The 22,695-nt window shown below is 42.5% G+C and overlaps 1 protein-coding gene across 9 annotated transcripts in view; it reads right to left on the minus strand.

Moving 5' to 3' along the window:
* LOC109700001 (polyphosphoinositide phosphatase) overlaps positions 1–22,396 on the minus strand; it is a 328,419-nt gene extending 306,023 nt beyond the window's left edge. For 5 of the 9 annotated variants that reach the window (XR_012449075.1, XR_012449073.1, XR_012449069.1 and 2 more), the window contains exons 1-3: positions 22,118–22,395; positions 2,660–2,758; positions 1,284–1,407 (exon numbers count right to left, since the gene is read on the minus strand). Coding sequence is in view for 5 of the 9 variants with exons in the window: in XM_074076965.1 (XP_073933066.1) it covers positions 1,284–1,407; positions 2,660–2,758; positions 22,118–22,183 (289 nt within the window). In the remaining 4 variants the exon portion in view is untranslated. Of the gene's footprint in view, positions 1–1,283; positions 1,408–2,659; positions 2,759–22,117 lie in introns of all 9 variants that reach the window. The other 4 variants (XM_074077001.1, XM_074076979.1, XM_074076997.1 and 1 more) reach the window with 1 other exon arrangement.
* Between the last annotated feature and the right edge of the window lie 299 nt (positions 22,397–22,695).

The raw sequence follows: 22,695 nt of genomic DNA on the forward strand, positions 1-22,695 counted from the left end.
GTTAACATTTGTACAAACTACTTGGCCAATATTACATATAGTCCAATAGGATTAAGAAACAGATAATTTTTCTCAAAATAACGTTCTGGCAGCAGAAACCCTGAGATATAATTGTTTTCTGAATTGGTTTCCACATTTCCAAGTCCCTGAATAATCTAGCCTCACCTTACCCAACATTCCAGCTTCTGTGGGCATCTTCATGCCTGTGTCTCTGCTGTCACCTCTCCTGGAGTCTCCTCCTTCTTTCCCTGTATCTATCCATATCTTATTCCACTGTCAGGGTCCAGTTTGACTCTCATCTACTCAGGAAATCTTTTCTGACTGTTCAAGGTCCAAGTTATCTACCACTTATGTAATCTCTAACAAAATTAAACTTTTATTCTACAGTTTGCTCTTAATTATAATCTTGGAATTGCTTTGTATGCATTGAATTTTGTCTCTGTTCTACCCCAATCAGGAACAAGTCAATAGTACAGTAAAAACAAGTTTATCAACCTACCACACTGAAAAACTGGGAAGCATTTCACTAAAGAAAAGGAAAGGGAAACAGAGCTTTGATAAATTTAAAGGATGAGGGTCAACCCAAAGTAGACTGTACTTAAAGAAATCAACATCATGTCTGAACTACGAAGCAAACCTGAAGTCTTGTTGCCTTGTAAACAATGAAGTTAGCATAGCTAAGGAGTACTGTGTTCAGAACACCTTATTTGAAGTTCTGCACCTGAGTTGTAAACTGAAGCTGCTTCTGTGTCGTCGTGACTCACATCATTCAGCTAAGAGTGAGATGCCCTATCTTCCTCCCACAACTTCAAACAGCAACGTTTCTGATGGTCTGTGATTCTAAAGACAGTCTCTTGGTGAGTAAGAAAGTAGTGGGCATGCAAAGAAGAGAGTCCTAACGCTCTATTGCTGCAGTCTGTTCATATTGAAGCTAGCTTTACTGTATTGGTCATTCTTGCTGTAGAATGACAGGGCAGATATTTACAGTCCAAGCTAAGTTTTACCTTTTCATTCCACAACAAGCCAGACAACAGACTTCTCAAAGGCCCAAAAACATTTCTATATTTGTCCCTATCCTGTATAAAACTGAACAGTGCTGAGCACATAATCTGATGTTTTATAAATGCTACTTGATATCTGATTGATGGATAGTTAAGTTTTGAACAATCAAAGCCAAAGACGATGAGTAAGACTATAAAGCCATATAGCCTTATAAGCTCTCATTAAGTAGACTATGTAAACAAACAAACAAAAAAGTAGTCAGAGAGAGGCATCCGTCTTACCTACAACACCAAAAGCTGAGACAGCTCGAAATAACCCAGAGGATCCTTTCTGTCCCATCTTTGTTCTATTTCCTAGATCCAAGCGGCCCAGAAGTTCCCTCACTTCTTGTTGAGTATACACGTGCTACAATTAAGCATAGCAATTAAGAGTAAGGTCATGTTTATGCTTTAGATTATTTTTGTTTACCCCTGAAAATTAAAAATTGCTTATAAGAATCATTAACTATTTCATAAACTATATAATGTATGACTAAGCTATCATTTCAAAAAGCCAACAAGTTCTTTAACATTAGCAATGAGGTTGGTTATTGGATTACATTGCTATACTAAAAAATTATGTTGAAACCTTATGTTAGGAAACAGGAATTCAGAGATTGAAGTGATCTACAGACCTATTTCCATAAGTCTGTGAATCCTTTAAAATAATTTGTAGCATTATTTGGATATTTGTGCATTTTTTTGAGAAGGCCCACAGTTGTTAGCTTCTCAAAGGCCTCCCTGATCAATCATGCCCACTCCCATGTAAGGTCAAGAACCATTATATTATATTAATAAAAGCAACCAAGCAATGTGGGGGACGGTCTTTCAGGAGTACTGCAAAAAAATAATAAAGAATTTATCCAAAATTATTATAACACAGAAAATAGTTTTGCAAAGGATTACAAACTATAGCTACGTATATACTTGAGAAACCAGGAATCTACATGGATTCAGAAATAGAAGCCTCAGAACAAAGGGCAAGCCAAGTTCTTTCATTTGAAAAAGCTAAAATTAACTACTCAACACTGCTATGCTGTATTTCACTTTGACCAACAGTTTCATGTTTCTGTGCCACTTAACTTAGTTCTAATTGTAGTCCTGACTCTGGATAATAAAATGTCTGGGTAGGAATCACTTCCCATTTCTTTAGAGTACAGCAAGTCATCTGAAGAGGTATTAGAGGTGATTTTTAGTGGCATAATAAAGTCTTTAACATAGAAGTCTTTCTGGACTTCAAGTAGCTTCATATGAAAAGCACAGTAATAAACACTCTATTTGGAAGATGCAATATTAAGTTACACTGAATCCTTAAACTGTCAGCTCTTTAAGAAAATATATTCATTATATTATTTGAAGAGTGTGTTTTCCAAAACAATCAAGTTGAAAGACAAAGTATAATTCTGGCATGCTTCTTGGCATCAGTAATTTCTAGAAAATAGATTAAGGATTCAAATTCTAGTCAACCAAAAAAAAAAAAAAAAAAAAAAGAAAAAGCTAACTTTTAGGTGTATGATAAAAAAAAATAATACGTCACTAAAAGCTGCAAGGATTTTTCATATCCTTTAAACACCACATACGAACATTTCTGTTTGTAATCAGGCTTAGAAGATACTTACCCTGTCATCAATTACGACCAAATCTTTTGGTTCTGTTCTATCAATTTTCAAGACCCGGTATTTTGTTTCTGCATGGTTGCTCCCAACAAGAAAGTACCTCTATAAATAAAGAGAAATGTCATTAGTTTTTTTTAAGGCATTTTGCCCTATATACCTCTTATAGCCATTTTACATTTTGAAAACACATTAATAAGTCAGGGTACTTCTTAAAGAATCTTTGTTACTGTTTCAGGAAAGAAACAATACAAGAAAAGTATAACTAGCAGATTAAAGAAAGACTGATTCCAAAAGGTCAGTTTTTAATCAATAATTTCCTAGCTTTATTTAGGCAAAATTGACAAAAATTGCATTGATTTATCCATACACTGTAAAATGATTCCATCACCACACATAATGGCTACCTTACGTGTTGAAGACACTGAAAATCTACTCTCAGCAAGAGAGTACTTAATTTTCAAGTAACCAATAAAGTACAATGAAATATAGTCACAAAGATATACATCAGATTTTCAGAGTTTTTCATCTTATGAATGAAAATGTACCCTTTGGCCTACAGCTCCTAACTGCTCCACTCCACAGTCTGTAGCAGCCTTGCTTTTATGAGTCAACTTTCCAAAAGGTCAGAGTTAAAAATTGAAACATTCTTAGTGGCTTCATGAAAAGTATCAGTCTGATGTCTGAAATACACCCAGTAACCAGGTCAGATGAATTTAATTATATTATAAAATTAGAGATTAACCTAACTGATTGGAGACTAATGTTTAAGCTTTGCCAGGAAAAAGCAGCTCTGGTAAGAATCAGAAAGCTTAGCATACAATTAGAAAGCTTAGACAATTACAGCTCTTAAAATATTGATAGTTTGTCAAGTAAATCTTAAAATTTTTTCTACAGAAATATGAAAATGACTTTGATATATCAACTATAAAAATCCACCCTGGTAAGGAAACTGGAGAAAGATCAAAGCTGGGGAAAGGATCAAAGATGAGTAAAGCCCTTCCCAGTGCCGGGGCCCCTGCATCCAGCTATCTCGCTAAAACTGCAGACAGCCTTGTCCACAGCTGTGCTGACATGATATATTGTAACCTTGAAAAGCTAACTGCCAAGTCTGCTTCTACACTCCCTGCTTGCTTGCTGCTACTTTCCTGTAGATACCCTGAGCTCGGCGATGGTGCCATTTTGGAGATATCCAGGTGCTGGCCCACTGGCGTAATAAACTTCCTTTCCTCCAGTCACCTGGGTTTGAGTCTTATTCTCGCAGGTCAGTCACATTTCTGCAACATTTTGGAGGCCCCAGCGAGACAGAGACCACCACGCCCCATTGGGCAGTGGGTCCCCACTCCCTGGCCCTGTAGCCTGCAGAGGTTGCTGGAACTGGGAAGTGCACACTCCCGATGTGAGTCTGGGGTCTCCTTCCAGATGAGTGAAAGAGGCTGCGGTGCCAAGGACCAGGCCCTCAGACTGGTGGAGCAAAATGGAGACCTGCACCAGACATCTGGATCAGGTAGGAACCCCAGGGTAGTCAGTGTAAGGAGCCAGCGTGGACTGATCCTCTGCAGGGGACCAGCTGAACCCTGATGTGATTCCAGGGTGATGGGTCCCCTTCCTCTGGGACCGATGTGATTCTGGTCAACTGAGTTTAAGGCTAGCCAGGATTTTAGGAGAAATAAATAGGGACTGATTATTTTAAACTGAGTGAATGGTGTGTGACTGACTATGTGGCTTGACTCACTTGCATTTCAAGCTCGAATCTGTGACTCCACAGCTGGGCACCCTTATGGTGCCCTGAAGGGTACAGAGTCCGAGTGGGCTCCTCCTGCAATTTCATGGTGATTGACATATGGTCTACGGTGGGATTGGGCTAGCACCTGATGTAAGTCATCTTGTCGGGCTGATCCCACTATAGCTAAGTCACATCTGACCTCATTGTTTGGGGTTGCGACCAGGAGAGCAGGACAGCATCTTTGTGGCCTCACCATGAGACATCCCCGCTCCTTTGTCTGTCTTGCAACATCAGCAATTATCAGGCACATATAAAATGGGCTCCTCTGGGTCAAAGTGCCCGACGGTGCTCCAGACTATGCTTGCTAACTTTAGGGAAGGTTGTTTTGGTGACTATGGGGTTAAAATGAAACCAGCTAAGCTGCAGAGACTCTGCAAATTGGAATGGCCCGCCTTTAACACAGGATGACCAGCAGAGGGCACTCTAGATTTGGCTATCATCACTCACATCAGAGACACAGTCCTTAGGGACCCAGGCCATCCAGACCAGTTTCCTTACATGGACTCCTGGTTCATCCTGGCCGCCCACCTGCCTCACTGCCTCCATTTTCATGCCCCCCAGAGGTACACAGCCGTTTTGGTTAACAGCAAAGTAAAAGAAAAGAAATTTGAAGTCTACCACACCTCAGAATCTGAATCATCAGATCCACCACCATTGTTCTTCCAGTGCCCTCAGCCACTCCGGCCTCCACAAGATCTCAGTCCAATGCAGCAGACTCCAATGAAAAGGAGGAAACATCAGTCCCAGACCCCCACCCATGTCACCTAGCAATTCCCTCATTATACCCCTCTTTACCTCCAATGGCCCCAAAGGGAGAGATGAACCATTGGGGAAGGTCACCAAATTCTGGGAGGCTGACAAGTAAGGATGGAGGGGCCCCAGCTGCAGCTCTATGCCCCCGTCAGGCTCCCAGGCCGCCATTACCCCAGGCAGATGGGTCATACGAGGCTGGATCTATGCAATACGTGTATCAGCCAGCCATTCACCACCACCAACCTCCTGAACTGGCGACAGCATACCCCAGCATACTCAGAGGAGCCACAAGCTGTGATAGAGCTCCTAACCAACATCATGCACAGCAACCAGCCCAACTGGGATGACTGTCATCAACTCATGTCCACCTTCTTCACTTCTGATGAGCGCAGACAAGTATACCAGGCAGCCAGAGCCTGGCTAATCACACAAGCTCTACCACAGACTACAAATCACAGCAGTGGGCAGATAAGAGAATCCCAGACACCAGACCAGACTGGGACCCCAACACTCCAGATGGGCTCCAATCATCCAGCACATGAGACAAGCTATCCTGGAGGGAGCCCACCAAGGGGCAAGAGGGGCAACCAACCTTACCAAGATCAGTGAAGTCACACAGAAGCCTGATGAGCTACCTAGCCAGTTCTATGACCAGTTATGTGGTGCTTATCGTTGGTATGCCCCGTTTGACCCCGAGGCACCCGAGAACCAATCCGTGATTAACACTGCCTTCATCCAACAGTCTGCCCCAATGTTCGCTGAAAGCTACAAACGATGGAGGACTTTACAGGTGCCAACACTGACCAACTCATTAGCATAGCAGCCAAGGTGGTAGCAAACTGAGAAGAAATGGCCAAAAGGGAAAAGGAAAAATATTTGGAGAAAAAGCCAAAGATTCTGGCAATAGGCCTCAAGGAGGGAGGCAAAAAGACTGAAGGCCGGAGAGGGGACCCTACAGGAAAGGATGGAAAAACCCTCTTGGGAAAAACCAATATGCATACTGCAAGGAGGGACATTGGAAAAATGAATGTCCTAACAAGGAGAAAAAGGAAAAGAAAAAAGTAACAGTGGCTGCCACCAAATCCAAGAAAGCCTACAACCTAGAGCCTGGGGAAATGAGTTAGACTGAGGCCAACCGGGCTCCCTTTTGATTGGCCCTCAGGAGTCCATGGTCAAGATTGACGTTGAGGGCCGCCAAATAGACTTCATTCTGGACACTGGGACAGCCATTTCCACCATGACCACTCCAACTGGTCGGCTCACTAAGGACTCAATCACCATTATAGGGGACACTGGAAACACTAAGAAGTACTGGTTCTGCAAACCCCAAGAATGCACAGTTGGTGGACACCAATTTCTGTACGTGCCAGAGGCCCCAGGTCCCCTTCTGGGAAGAGACTTACTTTCTAAACTGGGCACCACAGTATCTAGGGACCTGGGACTGCCTGACAGGAGCACCTTGACAGTGCTAACCTTGGAAGTTAGTCTTGAAGAAGAGTGGCGCATACACACCCCGAGGGACAACAAACCCGTTGGACCTCAACCATTCCCGGCTCATCTCATGGAGCAATGCCCAGGTGTTTGGGACCAAGATGCATGACTTGGGCTAGCAATGGGGCACCCTCCAATATTGGTCACCATCAAACCAGGAGCCAACCCGGTGCACCAAAGGCAATATCCAATACCTCTAGACCCCAGGAAGGGAATTGCACCACACATCCAATGCCTGTGAGACCAGGGAATCCTGAAAGAAGTACAATCAGCATGGAACACCCCCTAGCTCCTGTCAAGAAGCCAGGGTCCAATGATTATCGACCAGTTCAAGACTTGTGCAGGGTGAACGAGGCAACAGAGACCATTCATCCAGTTGTCCCCAGTCTGTACACTCTGCTGAGTTTGATTCCACCCACTGCCAAGGTGTTCACATGTCTGGATCTTAAAGATGCCTTCTTCTGTCTGCAGCTGCCAGAGGCCAGCCAGTCACTGTTTGCATTCGAATGGGAGGACCCTGACACAGGAGCAAAAGGACAATTGACCTGGACTAGGCTCCCACAGGGCTTCAAAAACTCCCCCACTCTCTTTGGGGAGGCCTTGGCTCCGGGACCTAGAGAACTGCCGACCAAAAGACTGCACCACCCTCCGTATGTAGACGACATATTGTGGCGGTCCCCACTCTGGAGGCATGCAGAGCCAGAAGAGAGGAGCTACTCCAACTCTTACAGGAAGCAGGATACAAGGTCTCACTAAAGAAAGCACAGATCGGCCAAGAGGAGGTCACATACTTGGGGTATCACTTGAGCTGAGGTAAAAGGAGGCTAGGAACCATTAGAAAAGAGGTAATCCTCCAGTACCGGCGCCCAGAGTCCCAGACGCAACTGAGAGAGTTTCTGAGTGCTGCGGGCTCCTGCTGCCTACAGATCCCTGGATTCTCGGCTACTGCTGGGCCACTCTACATGGCACTGAAGGGGGACCCCCACAGGACCGTTATGCTGGGGCCCTGAACAAGAGGATGCATTCCAAAAACTTAAGACAACTGGGTGAAGCACCAGCCCTAGCTCTTCCGGCCGTCACTCGCCCCTTCCACCTCTATGTCCATGAGAAAGGAGGCATAGAATTAGGTATCCTGATCCAACCACTGGGGCCATGGAACCAACTGGTAGCCTACCTGTCCAGGAAATTAGACCCTGTGGCCTCAGGCTGGCCCCCATGCCTCCGGGCATTGGCAGCAACAGCCCTCTTAATGCAAGAAGCAGATAAACTGACTCTGGGACAACACATCACACTCTGGGTCCCTCACCAAGTAACTTCTCTGCTCAATGGCACCACCAGTCGATGGATACTGGGGAACAAGTGGCCAGATATAAGGCTTTATTGGGTAAAAACCCCTGAATATGAGTTGAATCAGTGAGGACTCTCAATCCGGCCATATATTTACCAGAAGAGGAGGAGGAGCACCTCCACTCCTGTGAGGAGGTTTTAAATGAGGTCTTCTCTTCCCAGCCTGACCCAACAGACACCGCTATTCCTAATGCTGACCTGTAGTTCTTCACTGATGGAAGTCAGAGCCTACAAGAAGGAGGATACCATACTGGGTATGCAGTGACCACCATCACACAAGTAGTGGAACATGGATGGCTGCCAGACCACTGGTCAGCTCAACAGGCAGAATTATACTCCCTTACCCGGGCCCTCACCATAGCAGACAGGAGGAGAGCCAATATCTACACTGACTTGCATTATGCCTTTGCTACTTTACATATCCACTGGGCCATTTACAAAGAGAGAGGCCTACTGACATCTGGAGGGAAAGAAATCAAAAACAGCCAACAAATCTTACAACTGTTAGAGGCAGTCTGGAAGCCCCAAGCCATTGCAGTCATCCACTGTCTGGCCCATACCAACTGGCCAGACAAGATCAGCCAGGGAAATGGACTGGTGGACAGGCCAGCAATAAAAGCGGCCCTCTTAGAAGAAGTCCAAAAAGATGCTACTTCAGCCAAAGTATGCTTTGCCCTCCCTGTCCTCCCGGACCAGCCAGAGTACAGCTCATAAAACAGGGGCTAAAGAAAACTCAGAAGGTATGATCCTAATACCAGAAAAGGCAGCCACAGGTCTGGTAAGGCTGGCACACGACATCATCCATTTGTGCAAAACCTCCCTACAGGGACTATTACAAAAATATCTGGTCATTCCTCAATTGGCAACTCTAACTCAGTTAGCCAGCAAGGCTTGCTTGTGCTATACCCAACACAACCCAGGACAGGGGCCCAAGCTCCTGCTACTCCTCCAGAAGAAGGGGGTCTACCCATTCTAACACTTAGAGATGGACTTCACTGAGATCCAGCCAACCAAAACATCGGTACCTTCTGGTGGTGGTCTGCACTTTTACAGGCTGGGTAGAAGCATATCCTACCTGCCCAGAAAAAGCTGAAGAGGTGTCAAGAGCACTAGCCAAGAAAATCATTCCCTGGTCAGGGTACCTAGCAGCATCGGGTCAGACAATGGGCCTGCTTTTGTCAGTCAGGTGATCAAAGGAATATCTCGTGCAGTTGGCCTGACCTGGGACTTGCATACCTGGTATCACCTCCAGTCATCAGGCTGAGTGGAGAGGATGAAGTATTAAAACAGCATTGGCAAAACAATGTCAAGAAACAGGGCTGTCCTGGCCAGATGTATTGTCCTTGGTCCTGTTCAAGATCAGATGCACGCCCAGAAAATGCAGCCTCTCCTCTTCTGAAGTCCCATATGGACAGTTGCCACCACTAATACCTGGGCAGGCTGGAGACCTTCGAGAGTTTGGACAGATCGGCCTCCACAAGCTCCTAAGAGGCTCAGTACATGCCTCTAGAGGGACTGCCCGACACCTAGTGAATCCAGAGCTGGCCTCCATGACCCTCAAGCCTCTACACCCGTGGAGCCCGGGGGACTGGGTTTGGGTCAAAACCCCAGGTAGAGGGAGTCTAGACCCCCCCATGGGAGGGACCTTACCAAGTCATTCTAACCACTCCTTCAGCAATTAAGGTTACAGGACTAAAACCGTGGATCCATCACACACACACTAAGCCAGCAGAGGATCCAGGCCAGGGGTGGAGATCTTGAGCCAACCCAGACCAGTCATTGAGACTGACCTTGACCTGAGGAAGCTCCGATGAGGCTTCAGACAGACCTACTGATCCTACTGACAACTGTGATCATAATAACTGACTCACAAGTGAGGCCTCCAGGCCTACTGGGATCTTCCATAAGCTAATATGGGAGGTCAGACTCTCGGAAGGACAAGAGGGAAAAACATTAATTAACCGCACCATTTGTGCTTTGTCAGGCCTTTGTGTTGTCTCCTTTAGGTAATGCCTAGACTCAGAAGTCAGAACAATAAATAGCTCACCTAAGGCCCACCACCCTGGTCTGCTCTGGCCAATTCAAAGATCACTTGTCCAATGTGTATGGCCTAATACCACACACCTGGAATGACTGTGGGGGCCCTCATGTTCCTTTTTACAATACGCTCATGTGTTGATTTTGCCTCCTAGGGGACTTGGGGGGGACCCCCAGCAAAGGCCAGGGTGACAGTATTCCTTTGCCAGAGAACAAGGCAAAGGAAAAGGAGACCTTTTCCAGTTAACAATAGATGAACCCCCCCAACAGTGGGGAGGTAGGGTCTTTGAACTGGGATGGTTCCTCAAACGTAATTAGGCAAGTTGAGCAGTCTTAAAGACCCTTAGACTTGAGATTAAAGCAGCAAGTCACTCTCTCCCAGTCAGTAAAGCCAACTCTCTGGACCGCTGGGCGCAGGGGCAGATCCTCCCTCCCTCCTTGGTTGGGACTAATTGGCCCCTGTTACACCCTGACACCCCTCTCATTAAGATGATGGCCCTAGCAAACAGCAGCCATCCACTAATATAGATAGCAGATCCTGAACTAGGTAAGGCTGTTGGATTTGTCTGAGGGCCAGCCAAGTGTCATATGCTGGGGTAGGCATGACTAACGTATCAGAAATACATAAGCTAGGCCTGAGCAACTCTACTCAGCATGACAATACCTGCCTCACAGGCCCAGCTTTCCAAATAACTGGAGACATTAAATGCTTTGGCAAAGGAAAAAGCTGCACTAATTTGGTAAAAGGAGCCAAGGCACCCAAAGGAACTTACTTTGCCTGCCAGAGCAGGATCCATACCTGTTATCCAGGGGAGAACTGTGCCTTAGTATTCCTAGTCCTGGACTGAAGTTGCTCAGTACCTGAACCAGCAGACTGAAGGTTGGATCCACTTCTGGCGGGACCCCATCCTCCTCCCAGGACTTCTGGGAGTCGCCCTGGCAGGAGCAATGGCTACAGGGGCTACTGCCATTGGTCTCCAACAAGTCCAGCACAGCCAGCTATCTGAACAAATCCATGAGGATTTAGGATTAGTACAACAGAGCATTGTCACCCTGCAAAATCAGTTAGACTCACTAACAGCTGTGGTCTTGTAAAACCACTGGGGCCTAGACCTCATTACTGCGGAAAAAGGGGGAATTTGTGCATTTCTAGGGGAAGAATGTTGCTTCTATGCAAACCAGTCTGGGATAATGAGAGAAAATGCTCGCCAGTTGCTAGAAAGAATCAAGGCAGGAAACCAGGAAACATTCTGGAATATGGGGTGGAGGAAATGGGCCCCATGGGTAGCCCCCCTGGCAGACCCACTTACTGTGCTTCTCTTACTACTGCTCCTAGGGCCTTGTGTGATAAACCTCCTCACCAGGTTCATTCGCAACTGGATGGACGCTGTTAAATTACAGTTAGCAAGACCGTACCAAAGATTGCCTCTAGATGACTTCCCCAAAACAGTCGTAAGGGATTATGATGGATAAGAGGAGGGAATGATAAGCAACCCCGAGAAAGATCAAAGCTGGGGAAAGAATCAAAGATGAGTAAAGCCATTCCCCTTAGCTGGGGCCCCTGCACCCAGCTATCTCACTAAATGTGCAGACAGCCTTGGTCCACAGCTGTGCTGACATGATATATCATAACCTTGAAAAGCTAACTGCCATGTCTGCTTCTGTACTCCCTGCTTGCTTGCTGCTACTTTCCTCTAGATATAAAAACCCCAACCACCCTGAGCTGCGGGGCCAGTGCCATTTTGGAGATATCCAGGTGCTGGCCCACTAGCATAATAAACTTCCTTTCCTCCAAGCACCTGGATTTGAGTCTTATTCTCGCTGGTCAGTCACATTTCTGTAACAACCCCAAAGTCCTATAAAAAGGTTAAAATGGTTGTACTTTCCCAGATGGCTTTTAATACATAAGCTACAGGCAATAACTAATACTCTTTCTTTCCTTAGAGTATTGTATCTGAACTCACAATAGTCTTAAATGAACACCGAGAATGATATGAAAAAAAATGTGAAAAAATGACACTCACATACTTAAATGAAAATGTTTTCACCCCATTTAGAAAAACTAAATAAGATGAAACTTTTTTTTTTTTTTGGTGGTGCAGGGGAATCAAACCCAGAGCCTCACACATGCTGACCATGCTCTACCATGGAACCATACCCCAAGCCCTAGGTGAATTTTTAAATTACTTCTAAAAGACAAGTAAATCTCCACTAACAAAAACAAATCATTTGAATGCATTTTGCTTCAAAACAAAACAAGTGGCACTTTCTGAACACTGCAAAAATAGTAAAGACACTGCCACAATCAACCAGCATTTTACCATCTCAATGGTCATTAAGGTATAAAAACACCAAGCAATTAGATAACAAATGGAAATTAACAGTAAACAATAAAATAAAAATAACAAATAAAAATTAACCTAGAATTAGTGGCCAAACTGAATGTGGCCCATAAGAAATCAGGGGAGGAAAGGTTAATGTTAGTTGCTACGTATATAGAAAATAAAGGAAGTTTCGAGGCTAAAATTAAACCCTCAAGAATGGATATGATTTTAAGACTTTACAGTATATCAAAATGCAAACACTGATTACACTGTTTTAACTCTAAATCTATAGAAACAGATGAAATTTTTGTAAGGTATGCAGTCATATGTCACATATGACATTTTGGTCAAGGACGGACCTTCTATATGACTGGGATCACATAAGATTATATCACCCTATAATGTCATTAGCTGTCTTAATTTGTGTAAGTACATGCCATGACATTTATACAATGATGAAATTGCCTAATGATGCATTTCTCAGAATGCATCCCTGTTGTTAAGCAACCCATGACTATATATTTATTACTAAAATTTGATCTACTTATAGGTAATGAAGAGCAAAACCTGATGTTAACAGATAATAGGTTAGCCCAGTCATAAAAGAAAGACTAAGAGGAATACTCGATCCTTCATATCCTAGGAGAGGTACAGTCTAGATGAAACTACCAGTGTCGATGCGCTCAAAATAGAGTAATTACGATAATAATAGTAAACTAAGTTGAGACATCCAGCACAGGACTCAGTGAACTTGAGGAGTAACTATAAAGGCAAGAAGACAGAGAGAAGAAAGAGGTCAAGGAATCTACAGAGGCCTCAGCTCATTCCTTGAGCCCCATCCCCCCACCAAGAAGATGTGGGTAATCAATGTAATAAAATTAAGAATGACTTGCAAACTATTCAAACTTCTTAGCAGAAAAGACAGCCACTTCCTTGAGGATTTGAAGACAAACAGCTCCCAGGAGAGAAAATAGCAAGGGAAAGACCTGGAAGAGAAGCAGCTTGCTGTGTTTGTTAACAGAACAAGATTGAGAAAATGCTCATAGCACCTAACAGTGAGTACAGCATTCAACAGAAAGAAGGCACACGATAGAAGCTCACTCCTTCTCTCTCCATTACTTTTAAGGATGTCAGCAAGTCTATGCCATTGTATTTGAAGACAAAAAAAGAAAACAGATAAAAAGAGCACCCCAAAGGGAGGAAGAGAGGAAGAGATGTGTAGAACCAAATGGAACCAGAGTGGAAGACTACACCAATCTGTTAGTCATTGGTCTTCGTCTTCAGGAGAAATGAACACACAAATTAACAACTATGAGAGCTGTGCTATAATAGACATATGAACTGGATACAAAGAGAACACAGGAAAGGCATTTAACTTTTTGGGGGGCAGCCAGAGCAAGTTACAAGAGAGAGGTTGGTGGTGTGCTGATGCTGAGTTTGACCTAGAAGGTCCTCTGTGGGACTTTATGTACTGAGCCACAAGACAAGGGACAGCTCCTCCTCTACCTGCAACATCCTCACTCATCACCTGTGCCCGTCTCAGCCCAAAGCACATTTTTTTAAATATCTCAATTTACTACTTACTTCCAAAGGTTGTTTGTCTGGGGTTTGCCTTCCCTTCGTCTACTTTGACATGCCTTAAGAACCTAGGACTAACTCTACTATCCTCTCTGGTTTTTTAATTCCTAGTCTACTGATGCGATCTGGACCCACAGGCATTGAGTAACTGTTAGGGGAAAGAAAAGCCACCTCCACAGTGTATTTTTTATTATTCATTTATTCACATGTACGTACATTGTTTGGGTCATTTCTCCCCCCTGCAACCCTCTCCCACCTCCTCCCTCCCTCCCCCCACCCCCACTTCCAGGCAGAACCTGTTCTGTCCTTATCCCTAATTTTGTTGAAGAGAAGACATAAGCATAATAAGGAAGACAAAGCATTTTTGCTAGTTGAGTTAAGGATAGCTATACAGAGAGATTCCTAGCATTGCTTTCATGTACAAATGTGTTTCAACACAAGTTGATTCATCTCTAACTGATCTTTATACTGGTTCCTTGTATTTTTTATTTGCTGGGCAATTTTCTATAACATTTACACTAATGCATCATTTCTAGATAAGCACACAGAAAGATGGTTCTTCCAAGTCAACCACTCAGTAAGGAGGCACATTGTAATTTTAAGAGTGGTAAGATCCCAGTGAAGTTCTTAGAATTTGTATAGATCTAGGAAATCCAAACATTATCTTCAATAAGATTATGATTTGACTGTTTATAATAAAAAGACAGATGTTAAGTCCTGACATGCTAGTGGACAAATGTGTTAGTAGCTTTTGAAGAATACAAAAGGAAGGTAGGGCTTCACCTCCCATAGTCAGATCCATCCAAAGACTCAGTAAGTCACAGCAGCCAAATGCTAAAACCCACAGAATACAAACAGACCTAAGTGGGAGAGAGAAACAAAAGCAGTATAACTGCTTCATGTTTAGCATCAAGCCCTGTAACTAACTATCCAGATTCTTTCTCTTCGAAAATGGTACAAATAGTCTACGAACCCTAAAAAATGTTTTGTGCAGAGAACAGCGACCTCATGAGGAGTCAGTCACAAGGAAAGAAAACAGCTTTCAGTGGGCCTGAAGTGGTCAGCAGAATTACTGCCTGCACTGCCCTCTGGTGGCCAACAGAGATCTACTTTCACATCAATTTTTTTTTAAATAAGAGGCACCTTTTTCAGGAAGGCCCTGTTTCTACTCAATCTCAGTCCCTCCCAGTTGAGCACAGAAACACTGTCCCTGTGTATGCCTTAGATTCCCTATATTTAATAGTATGCTTAAAAATGGATCTCAGAATTTGAAGGCTTAAAAACTGCCCTGAAATATTTTTTCATTAAATTCTTCATGGCTTTTTTTTTTTTTTTGGTCCAATTTTTTATTTTGACATAAATTTTCAAACCTACAATAAGATAAAACAACAGTACAATGAACATTCACACATTGTTTATCTAGATTCACCAAATGTTAAGATTTTGATGCATTTGCTTTTTTCCCCCTCCCTCCTGATGAGAGCTTTCTTCTTCTGAACCACTTGAAATGAATGCAGGTATCATAACATGTTACCTCTAGAAACCTCAGTCTCTATTTCCAAAAACAAGGACCACCTCCCTCCTGGTCATACTGTCAATACAATATTACCTATATCCACATTCAAATTTCCAAGTATCCCTGTAATGTCCTCCATAACAGAATTTATTAAAAAAAAAAAAAAAAGAATTTGATTGACACATGCCTTGCATTTGGCTACCATGACTTCTTTTGTATCTCTTAATCTAGAATAGTCCCCCAGCTTTGCCTTTCATGACATTTTTAAAGAGCACGCTTTTTTTTTAATTACCTTGATTTTCCGTTGGTGTCATTCATTTGACCATTTACTAGTGAAGGTCTCATGTGTCAGCCAGTGGGCTAGAGATCTGAGGTTTTAGGTAAATTGAAAGATTTATTTTGGAGATATGACCTGATGGGCTGGATCAGAAAAGGAAGTAATAAATTTAGTTACTTCTGTTTGAGCAACCAGAGGGATGGTGGTGCCACTTACTAATGGAGGGACCACTGGAGAAGAAACAGGCTTCAGAGCAAACCAAGAGCTCTGTTCACATCACACCCACAAGATCAGTGGTGATTCTGAAACTCAGAGGACAGGTATCAACGATGTTCTCAGCACATATCTGCATTTCAAGCCAGGGTACTAGGTTACACCCACTCAGGAGAGTGAAGACAGAGATGAGGACCCAAAACAACTAGCCTGAAGAACTCTTATTTAGAAGTTGGATTTGGGAATGGCTGGTGAACAGGCAGCCCCTGCAGAGGGTGGACTTGGTTAAGCAAAGGGAGGTGAACATGGGGGAAAGGATGGAGGAAGCCCACATCCACATCAAACACTCTGAGAAGTCTAGTAAGATGAGAATAAAGAAATGTCCAGAGCATCTAACAGAAGCCTGTGGGTGGCCTTCTCAGGTGGGGATAAAATACACAATAGAACTGGTTAAAGAACACATGGGCAGGATTCTGAGTAAAGATGAAAGAGCAAACACCTCTGTTCCTCTCAAGCATCTTACTAAGCCCCAGCAAGGTTTTTGCTTTTTTTAAATTTTTTAATGTTTATTAGGTATAAACCCTAACAGCAAAAGGAGGAATGAAGAAGATAACAGCAAAAATCATAAGGAAGCTGCTGGCACTGGTGGCTCACACCTATAATCCTAGCTGCTTAGGAGGTAGAGATCAGGAGGATTGTGCTTCAAGGCCAGGCTAGGCAAAATGAAAATGAGACCTTATCTCAAAAATACCCAACATATAAAGGGCTGATAAAGTTGCTCAAGTGGTAGAGCACCTGCCTATAAATGTAAGGCCCTGAGTTCAAAGCCTAGTACAGCCAAAAAAAAAATCATAAGGATAATCATAATCGTAACAGTAACTTGAAACTGAAAGGTATGCCCAAGAAAGCTGAATCCTAAAATAACAGTGGAGAAGTCAAGAAGCAAACCAATTTATACCAAAAATGGAAATTTGTGGCACCTGACAGCTGTGGAATATTAGAGGATAGAAAGAAGAAAATACAAAGATAGCACAAGTTTTTAAAGAGGAAAAAAATCTTTAAGCTAAAGAACAAGAACAGAATACTGCTAAAAATTCTCAGGAGCAACACTGGAAGGTGAAAGACAGGGACAAATGCCTTCTAGGGGAAAATTCTTTGCAATTTTTAATTCAATACTAAATTTGTCAATCAATCTCGAGTGTGGCATAAGGACATTTTTTAGACATGCATGGGCTCAAAAACAATTACTTTCCATGAACCTCTCCCATGAAGTAACTGAGGGAGGTGCACCACCAAAATGAGGGTATAAATCAAGAAACAGGAAATTATGTGGTCCAGGAAAACAGGGAAGTTGTCAGAAAGAGGAAACCTGATGATTGTGAAGGGAGATGCCAGAATGACAGATGTGCCACAAGCCTTGGGAATATCCAGTCTAGATGAGTCACTGCTTCAAGAAGATGAAATCTGTAAAACACCTAAGTGTGTGAATGTGTTCAGGGACTTAAATATGTGGGGGGAATTTGAGCTAAATTTATTATAAATTCACAGTAAGAAGGAGGGATTTAGGAAGAAGGAAAAGTCATCTAGGCAAAGTCTAGAGTAATAAAGGGTAAAATTCAAACAGTGAAGGTGAAGAAGGAAAATGCCACAGAGAAGAAAGACAGCAGCAACCAGGATGGTGAGTGTTCCATAAAACAGGCATGCATCAGCCTGATTGCATCCATCATACAAACAGGTATCTAAGAATCAGCACTGCTCGAACAATGTTTGTGTGTTTGAAGATATTTTGAGGGATATGGGCTTGCAGGAGTTTAGGGTGAATGAGGACACTAAAAAAAAGCTATCCAAGCTATTCAAGAAAAGCTTAAATTTCCGCATGTAGCTTTAACAGTGGTGACTTGGTATAAACGTAGTATAAAGATCTAAAATACATAAAATTCATAAGATACATGAAATTCAAAGGGAATACAGTAGGTAATCTATTTAACAGAAAATTCAGTATCTACTAACATTATCATCTCCTTTTATAGTGACAGGCTAATTAATCATTCACTTTTCATCTGATGGAGGAAATCAGCCTTTTTGAAAGGGAAGAAATTTTAGGCTGTATGACAGCTTCAATTCATGTCAAACTTCATTTGAACTGTCAGACTAAATGTTATTATTGTAAAAGAACATCCCTTAGTCCAGAAATCCCAACAACGGGTAATTCAGCCCAGAGAGAGGAAGTGTGTCTCACAGTCTAAAGGGATGTCCAAGTTCAGATGATACAGCACTGTTAGAGTGCAGGGCTTTACTGAAACTTTGTCACCTCCAACCACACCTTCTAAAATAAACCGACTATAATTACTATGCTCCCCCCTACCAGCTTATATCTTTTGGTTCCTTGCTCCAGTCCCTCAGTCAATTATACCCTGTACTGCTCTCTGTTCCCTAATTACACAAATTAAGACTAATTAAGTAAGGTGCATTTCTCATGATGTGATTCTTATTTTATTCTATTTTTATGTGGTGGGGGACGGAAGCAGAGGCTCAAATCACTTTGGAACAATGCAGGAAATAAATACATACATAGAAACTAACAATTCTGAGCACTAAGAATAAAGATTATCCTAACAAATTTCACCCTTACAAAACACACATGCTGATCCATACAGCCCTAGCTCTCTTCGGCTACCAATTTTAAAGTGTATTCAGTTACCAATTTTAAAGGGTATTCATTTGTTTTTATGAAATGGCCACTTACAGTGATGCTAAGACTCCCAGGATACCAAATACTAAGGAAGGAAACCTGTAAGTTGGAAATGTAAAATTCATTTACATTTACAGTTTTAAGTGTTTTGTATCAAAAAAGAAAAGAATTAAGTCAATGATCTACCTATAAAGTTAGGTAAAGATAACTGAATGCTGTGGTCTAAATGTTAAGTGTCCCCCAACAAATTCATAGGATGAAATCTAATCCCCAATGCAGTAGTGTATTAAGAGGTGGGGCCTTCTGGAGGAAATTAAGTCATAAGAGCTGAGTCCTCCTGCATGGGATTAGTGCCCTTACAAAAGAAGCTGGAGGGAGCTTATCCACCCCTTCAATCATGAGATACTACAGGCCCTCATCAGACACTCAACCCACTGGTACCTTGATATTGGACTTCCCAGACTCCAGAACTATAAAAAATAAATGCTTATTGTTTATAAGCCACCTAGTTTATGGCATTTTGTTAAAGCAGCCCAAAGGGACTAAGATACTGATTAATCCAAAATCCCTAAGAGAAAGAAAATAATAAGCCTAAGAGCAGAAATTGGTTAAACAGGAAATAATAAAGAAAATTAAGTCAAAAGTCCACTCCTTCAAATGATTAATAAAATTCAATATCTAGAAGATGGATCAAGAATGAGAACGAACACAAGATATCAAAGGGCTGGAGATGTATGTAGCTCAGGTAGAATGCAGGCCTGTACACACAAGACCCTGCATTTAACCCAGCACTGCAAAAGAGAAAGAGTTTAAAACACAAACTGTCAAGAATAAAAAAGGGAATTTTACAAATCCTACAAATATTGAAACAATAATAAGGAAACACTCCACAACTGAGATGAAAGACAAATTTTTTGAAAAACAAAATTTATCATAACTAATTCAAGACTCACTGAAAATCTTTTTAGCCATATATCTGTTATAGAAATTGATTCATTATCAAAATTCATCCTGCAAAGCAACTGCAATTCTAAATGTTTCGCTAGTGAACTCCAACAAACATTGAAAAAAGAAATAATGTTCATTTTATATAAAGAAAATGACAGACCAATATACTAAATCTAAACGCAAAAATCCTTAACAAAAATGAGCCCACAAAATCTAGGAATATATGAAACCAATTATACAGCATGATTAAGTAGAGTATATTCCCAAAATTCAAGGTTTGTTTAACATTTGAAAAGGAATTAGTGGAATTGACTACAAGCAAGTAAAGGAAATGGCATATACAAATGCAGAAAAAAACTGACAAAATTCAATACTTATTCATGATTTTTAAAGTAGGAAAAGAATATTTCTCAACCTGATAAAAGGTGTCTGTGAAAACTAACAGTTAGCATCACACTTTCATGATGAAAGACTGAATACGTTCCCCCAAAGATCAAGAACAAGACAAAAATGTCTACTCTGGGGCACTTCTATTGAACTTTGTATTAGAGGTCCTAGCCAGTGCCATAAGGCAAGAAAAAAAAAGAAGAAGAAAAGGCATGGAAGACATGTTCCTTGTTGCACATGATACAATTTCAATTCTCCCAAAATTGGTCCACAGATTCAATGAGATGCAAATAACAACTCCAATTAGTTTTTTAATAGAAACTGACAAACCCACTGCAAGTCACATGGAAACATAAAGGTTCTAGAATAGTCATAATGACTTGGAAAAATAAGACTGATTTTAAGACTTATTTATAAGTCGATCACTTATTATACAATCACCAAGAAAAGTTGGTAATGACATAAGAAAACAAATTGACCGATGGGATAAAATTGTTTAAGAATAGACCTACACTTACTCAGTCAAGTAATTTTTCAGAAGGATACCAATGACACCCTTATGAGACAGCTGTCAACGAGTGATACTCTACAAATGATATAAAAAATAGTGAACCACAATTCCTGTAGTACCAACCTCTAAGAATCCTCCAGGATTCTCATTTTCCATTGTACAGTTCCACCCATACTGAGCAGAGTTAACCTGGGTAACAAATAGGATATTGCAGGAATGATGGAGTGTGATTTCTGAGGCAACTTCTTCCTTGTTTCTCTTGGATCACTCTCTGGCTAACGCCAGTTACTTCATCATAAGGACATTCAAAGAGTCACAGAAATGTCTACAAGCCAGGCGCCAGTGGCTCATACCTGTAATCCTAACTATTCAGGAGGCAGAGATCAGGTAAGAGTGTAAAATGGTACACTAACTTTTCAAAAACTACCAAGGAGTTCTCCAAAGTTGAGGCACATGAACTTTAACAATATCATTCATATGTATCTACCCAACAGAAATGAACATATGCTCACAAATATACTTGTTCAACAATGGTCATAGCTGGTTTATAACAGTCCAAATCAATAGGAAAAATGGATAAACAAATTGTGGAACACAGTCAACAATAAAAAGAAACAAATTACTGATACAACATGGAAAACATCAAAGAACTACAGAACAGAATACACACTGTATATAATTCCATTAGATGAAATTCTGTTTGGTTTTTTTTTTGTTTTTGTTTTTGTTTTTGAGACAAGGTCTTGTTACGTAGCCCATACTGACCTCAAACTGATGATCCTCCTGCCTCAGCCTCCCAAGTGCTGGGATTGCAGACATGTGTCACCATGCCTGACCATCAATCATATGAAAGAGTACTGCATCACAGAAATGATAAAGTATGATGTGGTATAAATCCTATTCCCTGGCTGAGGGTGTGGTTCAAGTGGTAGAGCACCTGCCTAGCAAACATGAGGCCTGGTGTTCAAATCCTGGTACCACAAAAAGCAATTAAGAAAAAAAAAAGAATATAGACTGGGGAACTAGTAATCGAATCATAAAAAACTGCTGTTTACATGCCATTTAAGGTAATAACAAATTTAATTTTTTTAAATTAAATGTTGCATTGAAAAGAGTCACGTGAAAAGAAAGATAAAGTTATCCAAACTAGTAAACAAAAATAACTTTTTCTTTTCTTTGAAATAAGAAAAAAAGAAGGGGGGGGAGGGAACCAAAAACATCCAGCAACAAATGTGCACGTAATTGACATGAATCACTGTGACGCTAACAGAAAAGTTACCGAGTGCTAGGTCAAATCTTTTTCATACCCTGCCTGTAGTCACTAGTGAAGTCAAGAACTTTAACAGACTTTAGCTGCAAAAATAAAATTAAATCCACTAACTCGTACAGAACGTCGTGAGCACCTGTTTGCATGTGTTCCAGCAGGGCTTGTAAGTCAAAGCGTGTGCAAGCAAACGCAAAAACCGGGTGAAGACCCTCAGGCGCAGCCCAAGAGCCTCCTCCCAGGCTGCTTACGGGGATCGGGGAAGTAGGGAGACAGAAGAGCGGGTGCTGCCTCTGCCCTATGACCCCACACCCACGCGCCCGCCGCGCTGGGTACTCACAGCTCTGGTCTCGTACAGAACCAGCTTCTGGACCGAGCTGATGATGGGGGCGGCGGCCGTAGGCATGGCCAAGCCAAATGGGGCCCCACACTAGGGCACCAGGCCGCGGCCCGAGTTGCGGTAGCTGTCGCACGGTCCCAGAAGACCCGGCGAGAAGACACTTCAGACCCTGGACGCCAGCTCCAGCGGAGAAAAGCACCGCCTGGCACTAAAGCCACAGATAACCCTCCACAGCACAGGTGTTTCCGGATTCCCGAGCCCCGCCTCCGGCCACGCCTCGCCCGGACACGGAGGGGGCGGAGCTGGAGGACGTACCAGAGAGAGGGCGTTTAGAGGCTCCCAGACATGCGTACTGCTGAGGGACGAAGCGAAGAGCGCCATCTTTCACATGGGCAGAGGAAAAGGGGCGGAGAAAAGTCCCCAAATTCATTGAGTTTCTCGTTTTCGTGGTCCCTCTGGAAAAGGGAGAGTATTTGGGATTGGGCGCCTCCTTTTGAAGCGGTTTATCCGTGTTGCAGGATCGATCCATCCCCAAGTACTGCCTTACTTCTGCCCTTATTTTCCTGGAAATCTGGAAT

Source organism: Castor canadensis, chromosome 1 (genome assembly GCF_047511655.1).
Source record: "Castor canadensis chromosome 1, mCasCan1.hap1v2, whole genome shotgun sequence".
In the NCBI taxonomy this organism is placed as follows: domain Eukaryota; kingdom Metazoa; phylum Chordata; class Mammalia; order Rodentia; family Castoridae; genus Castor; species Castor canadensis.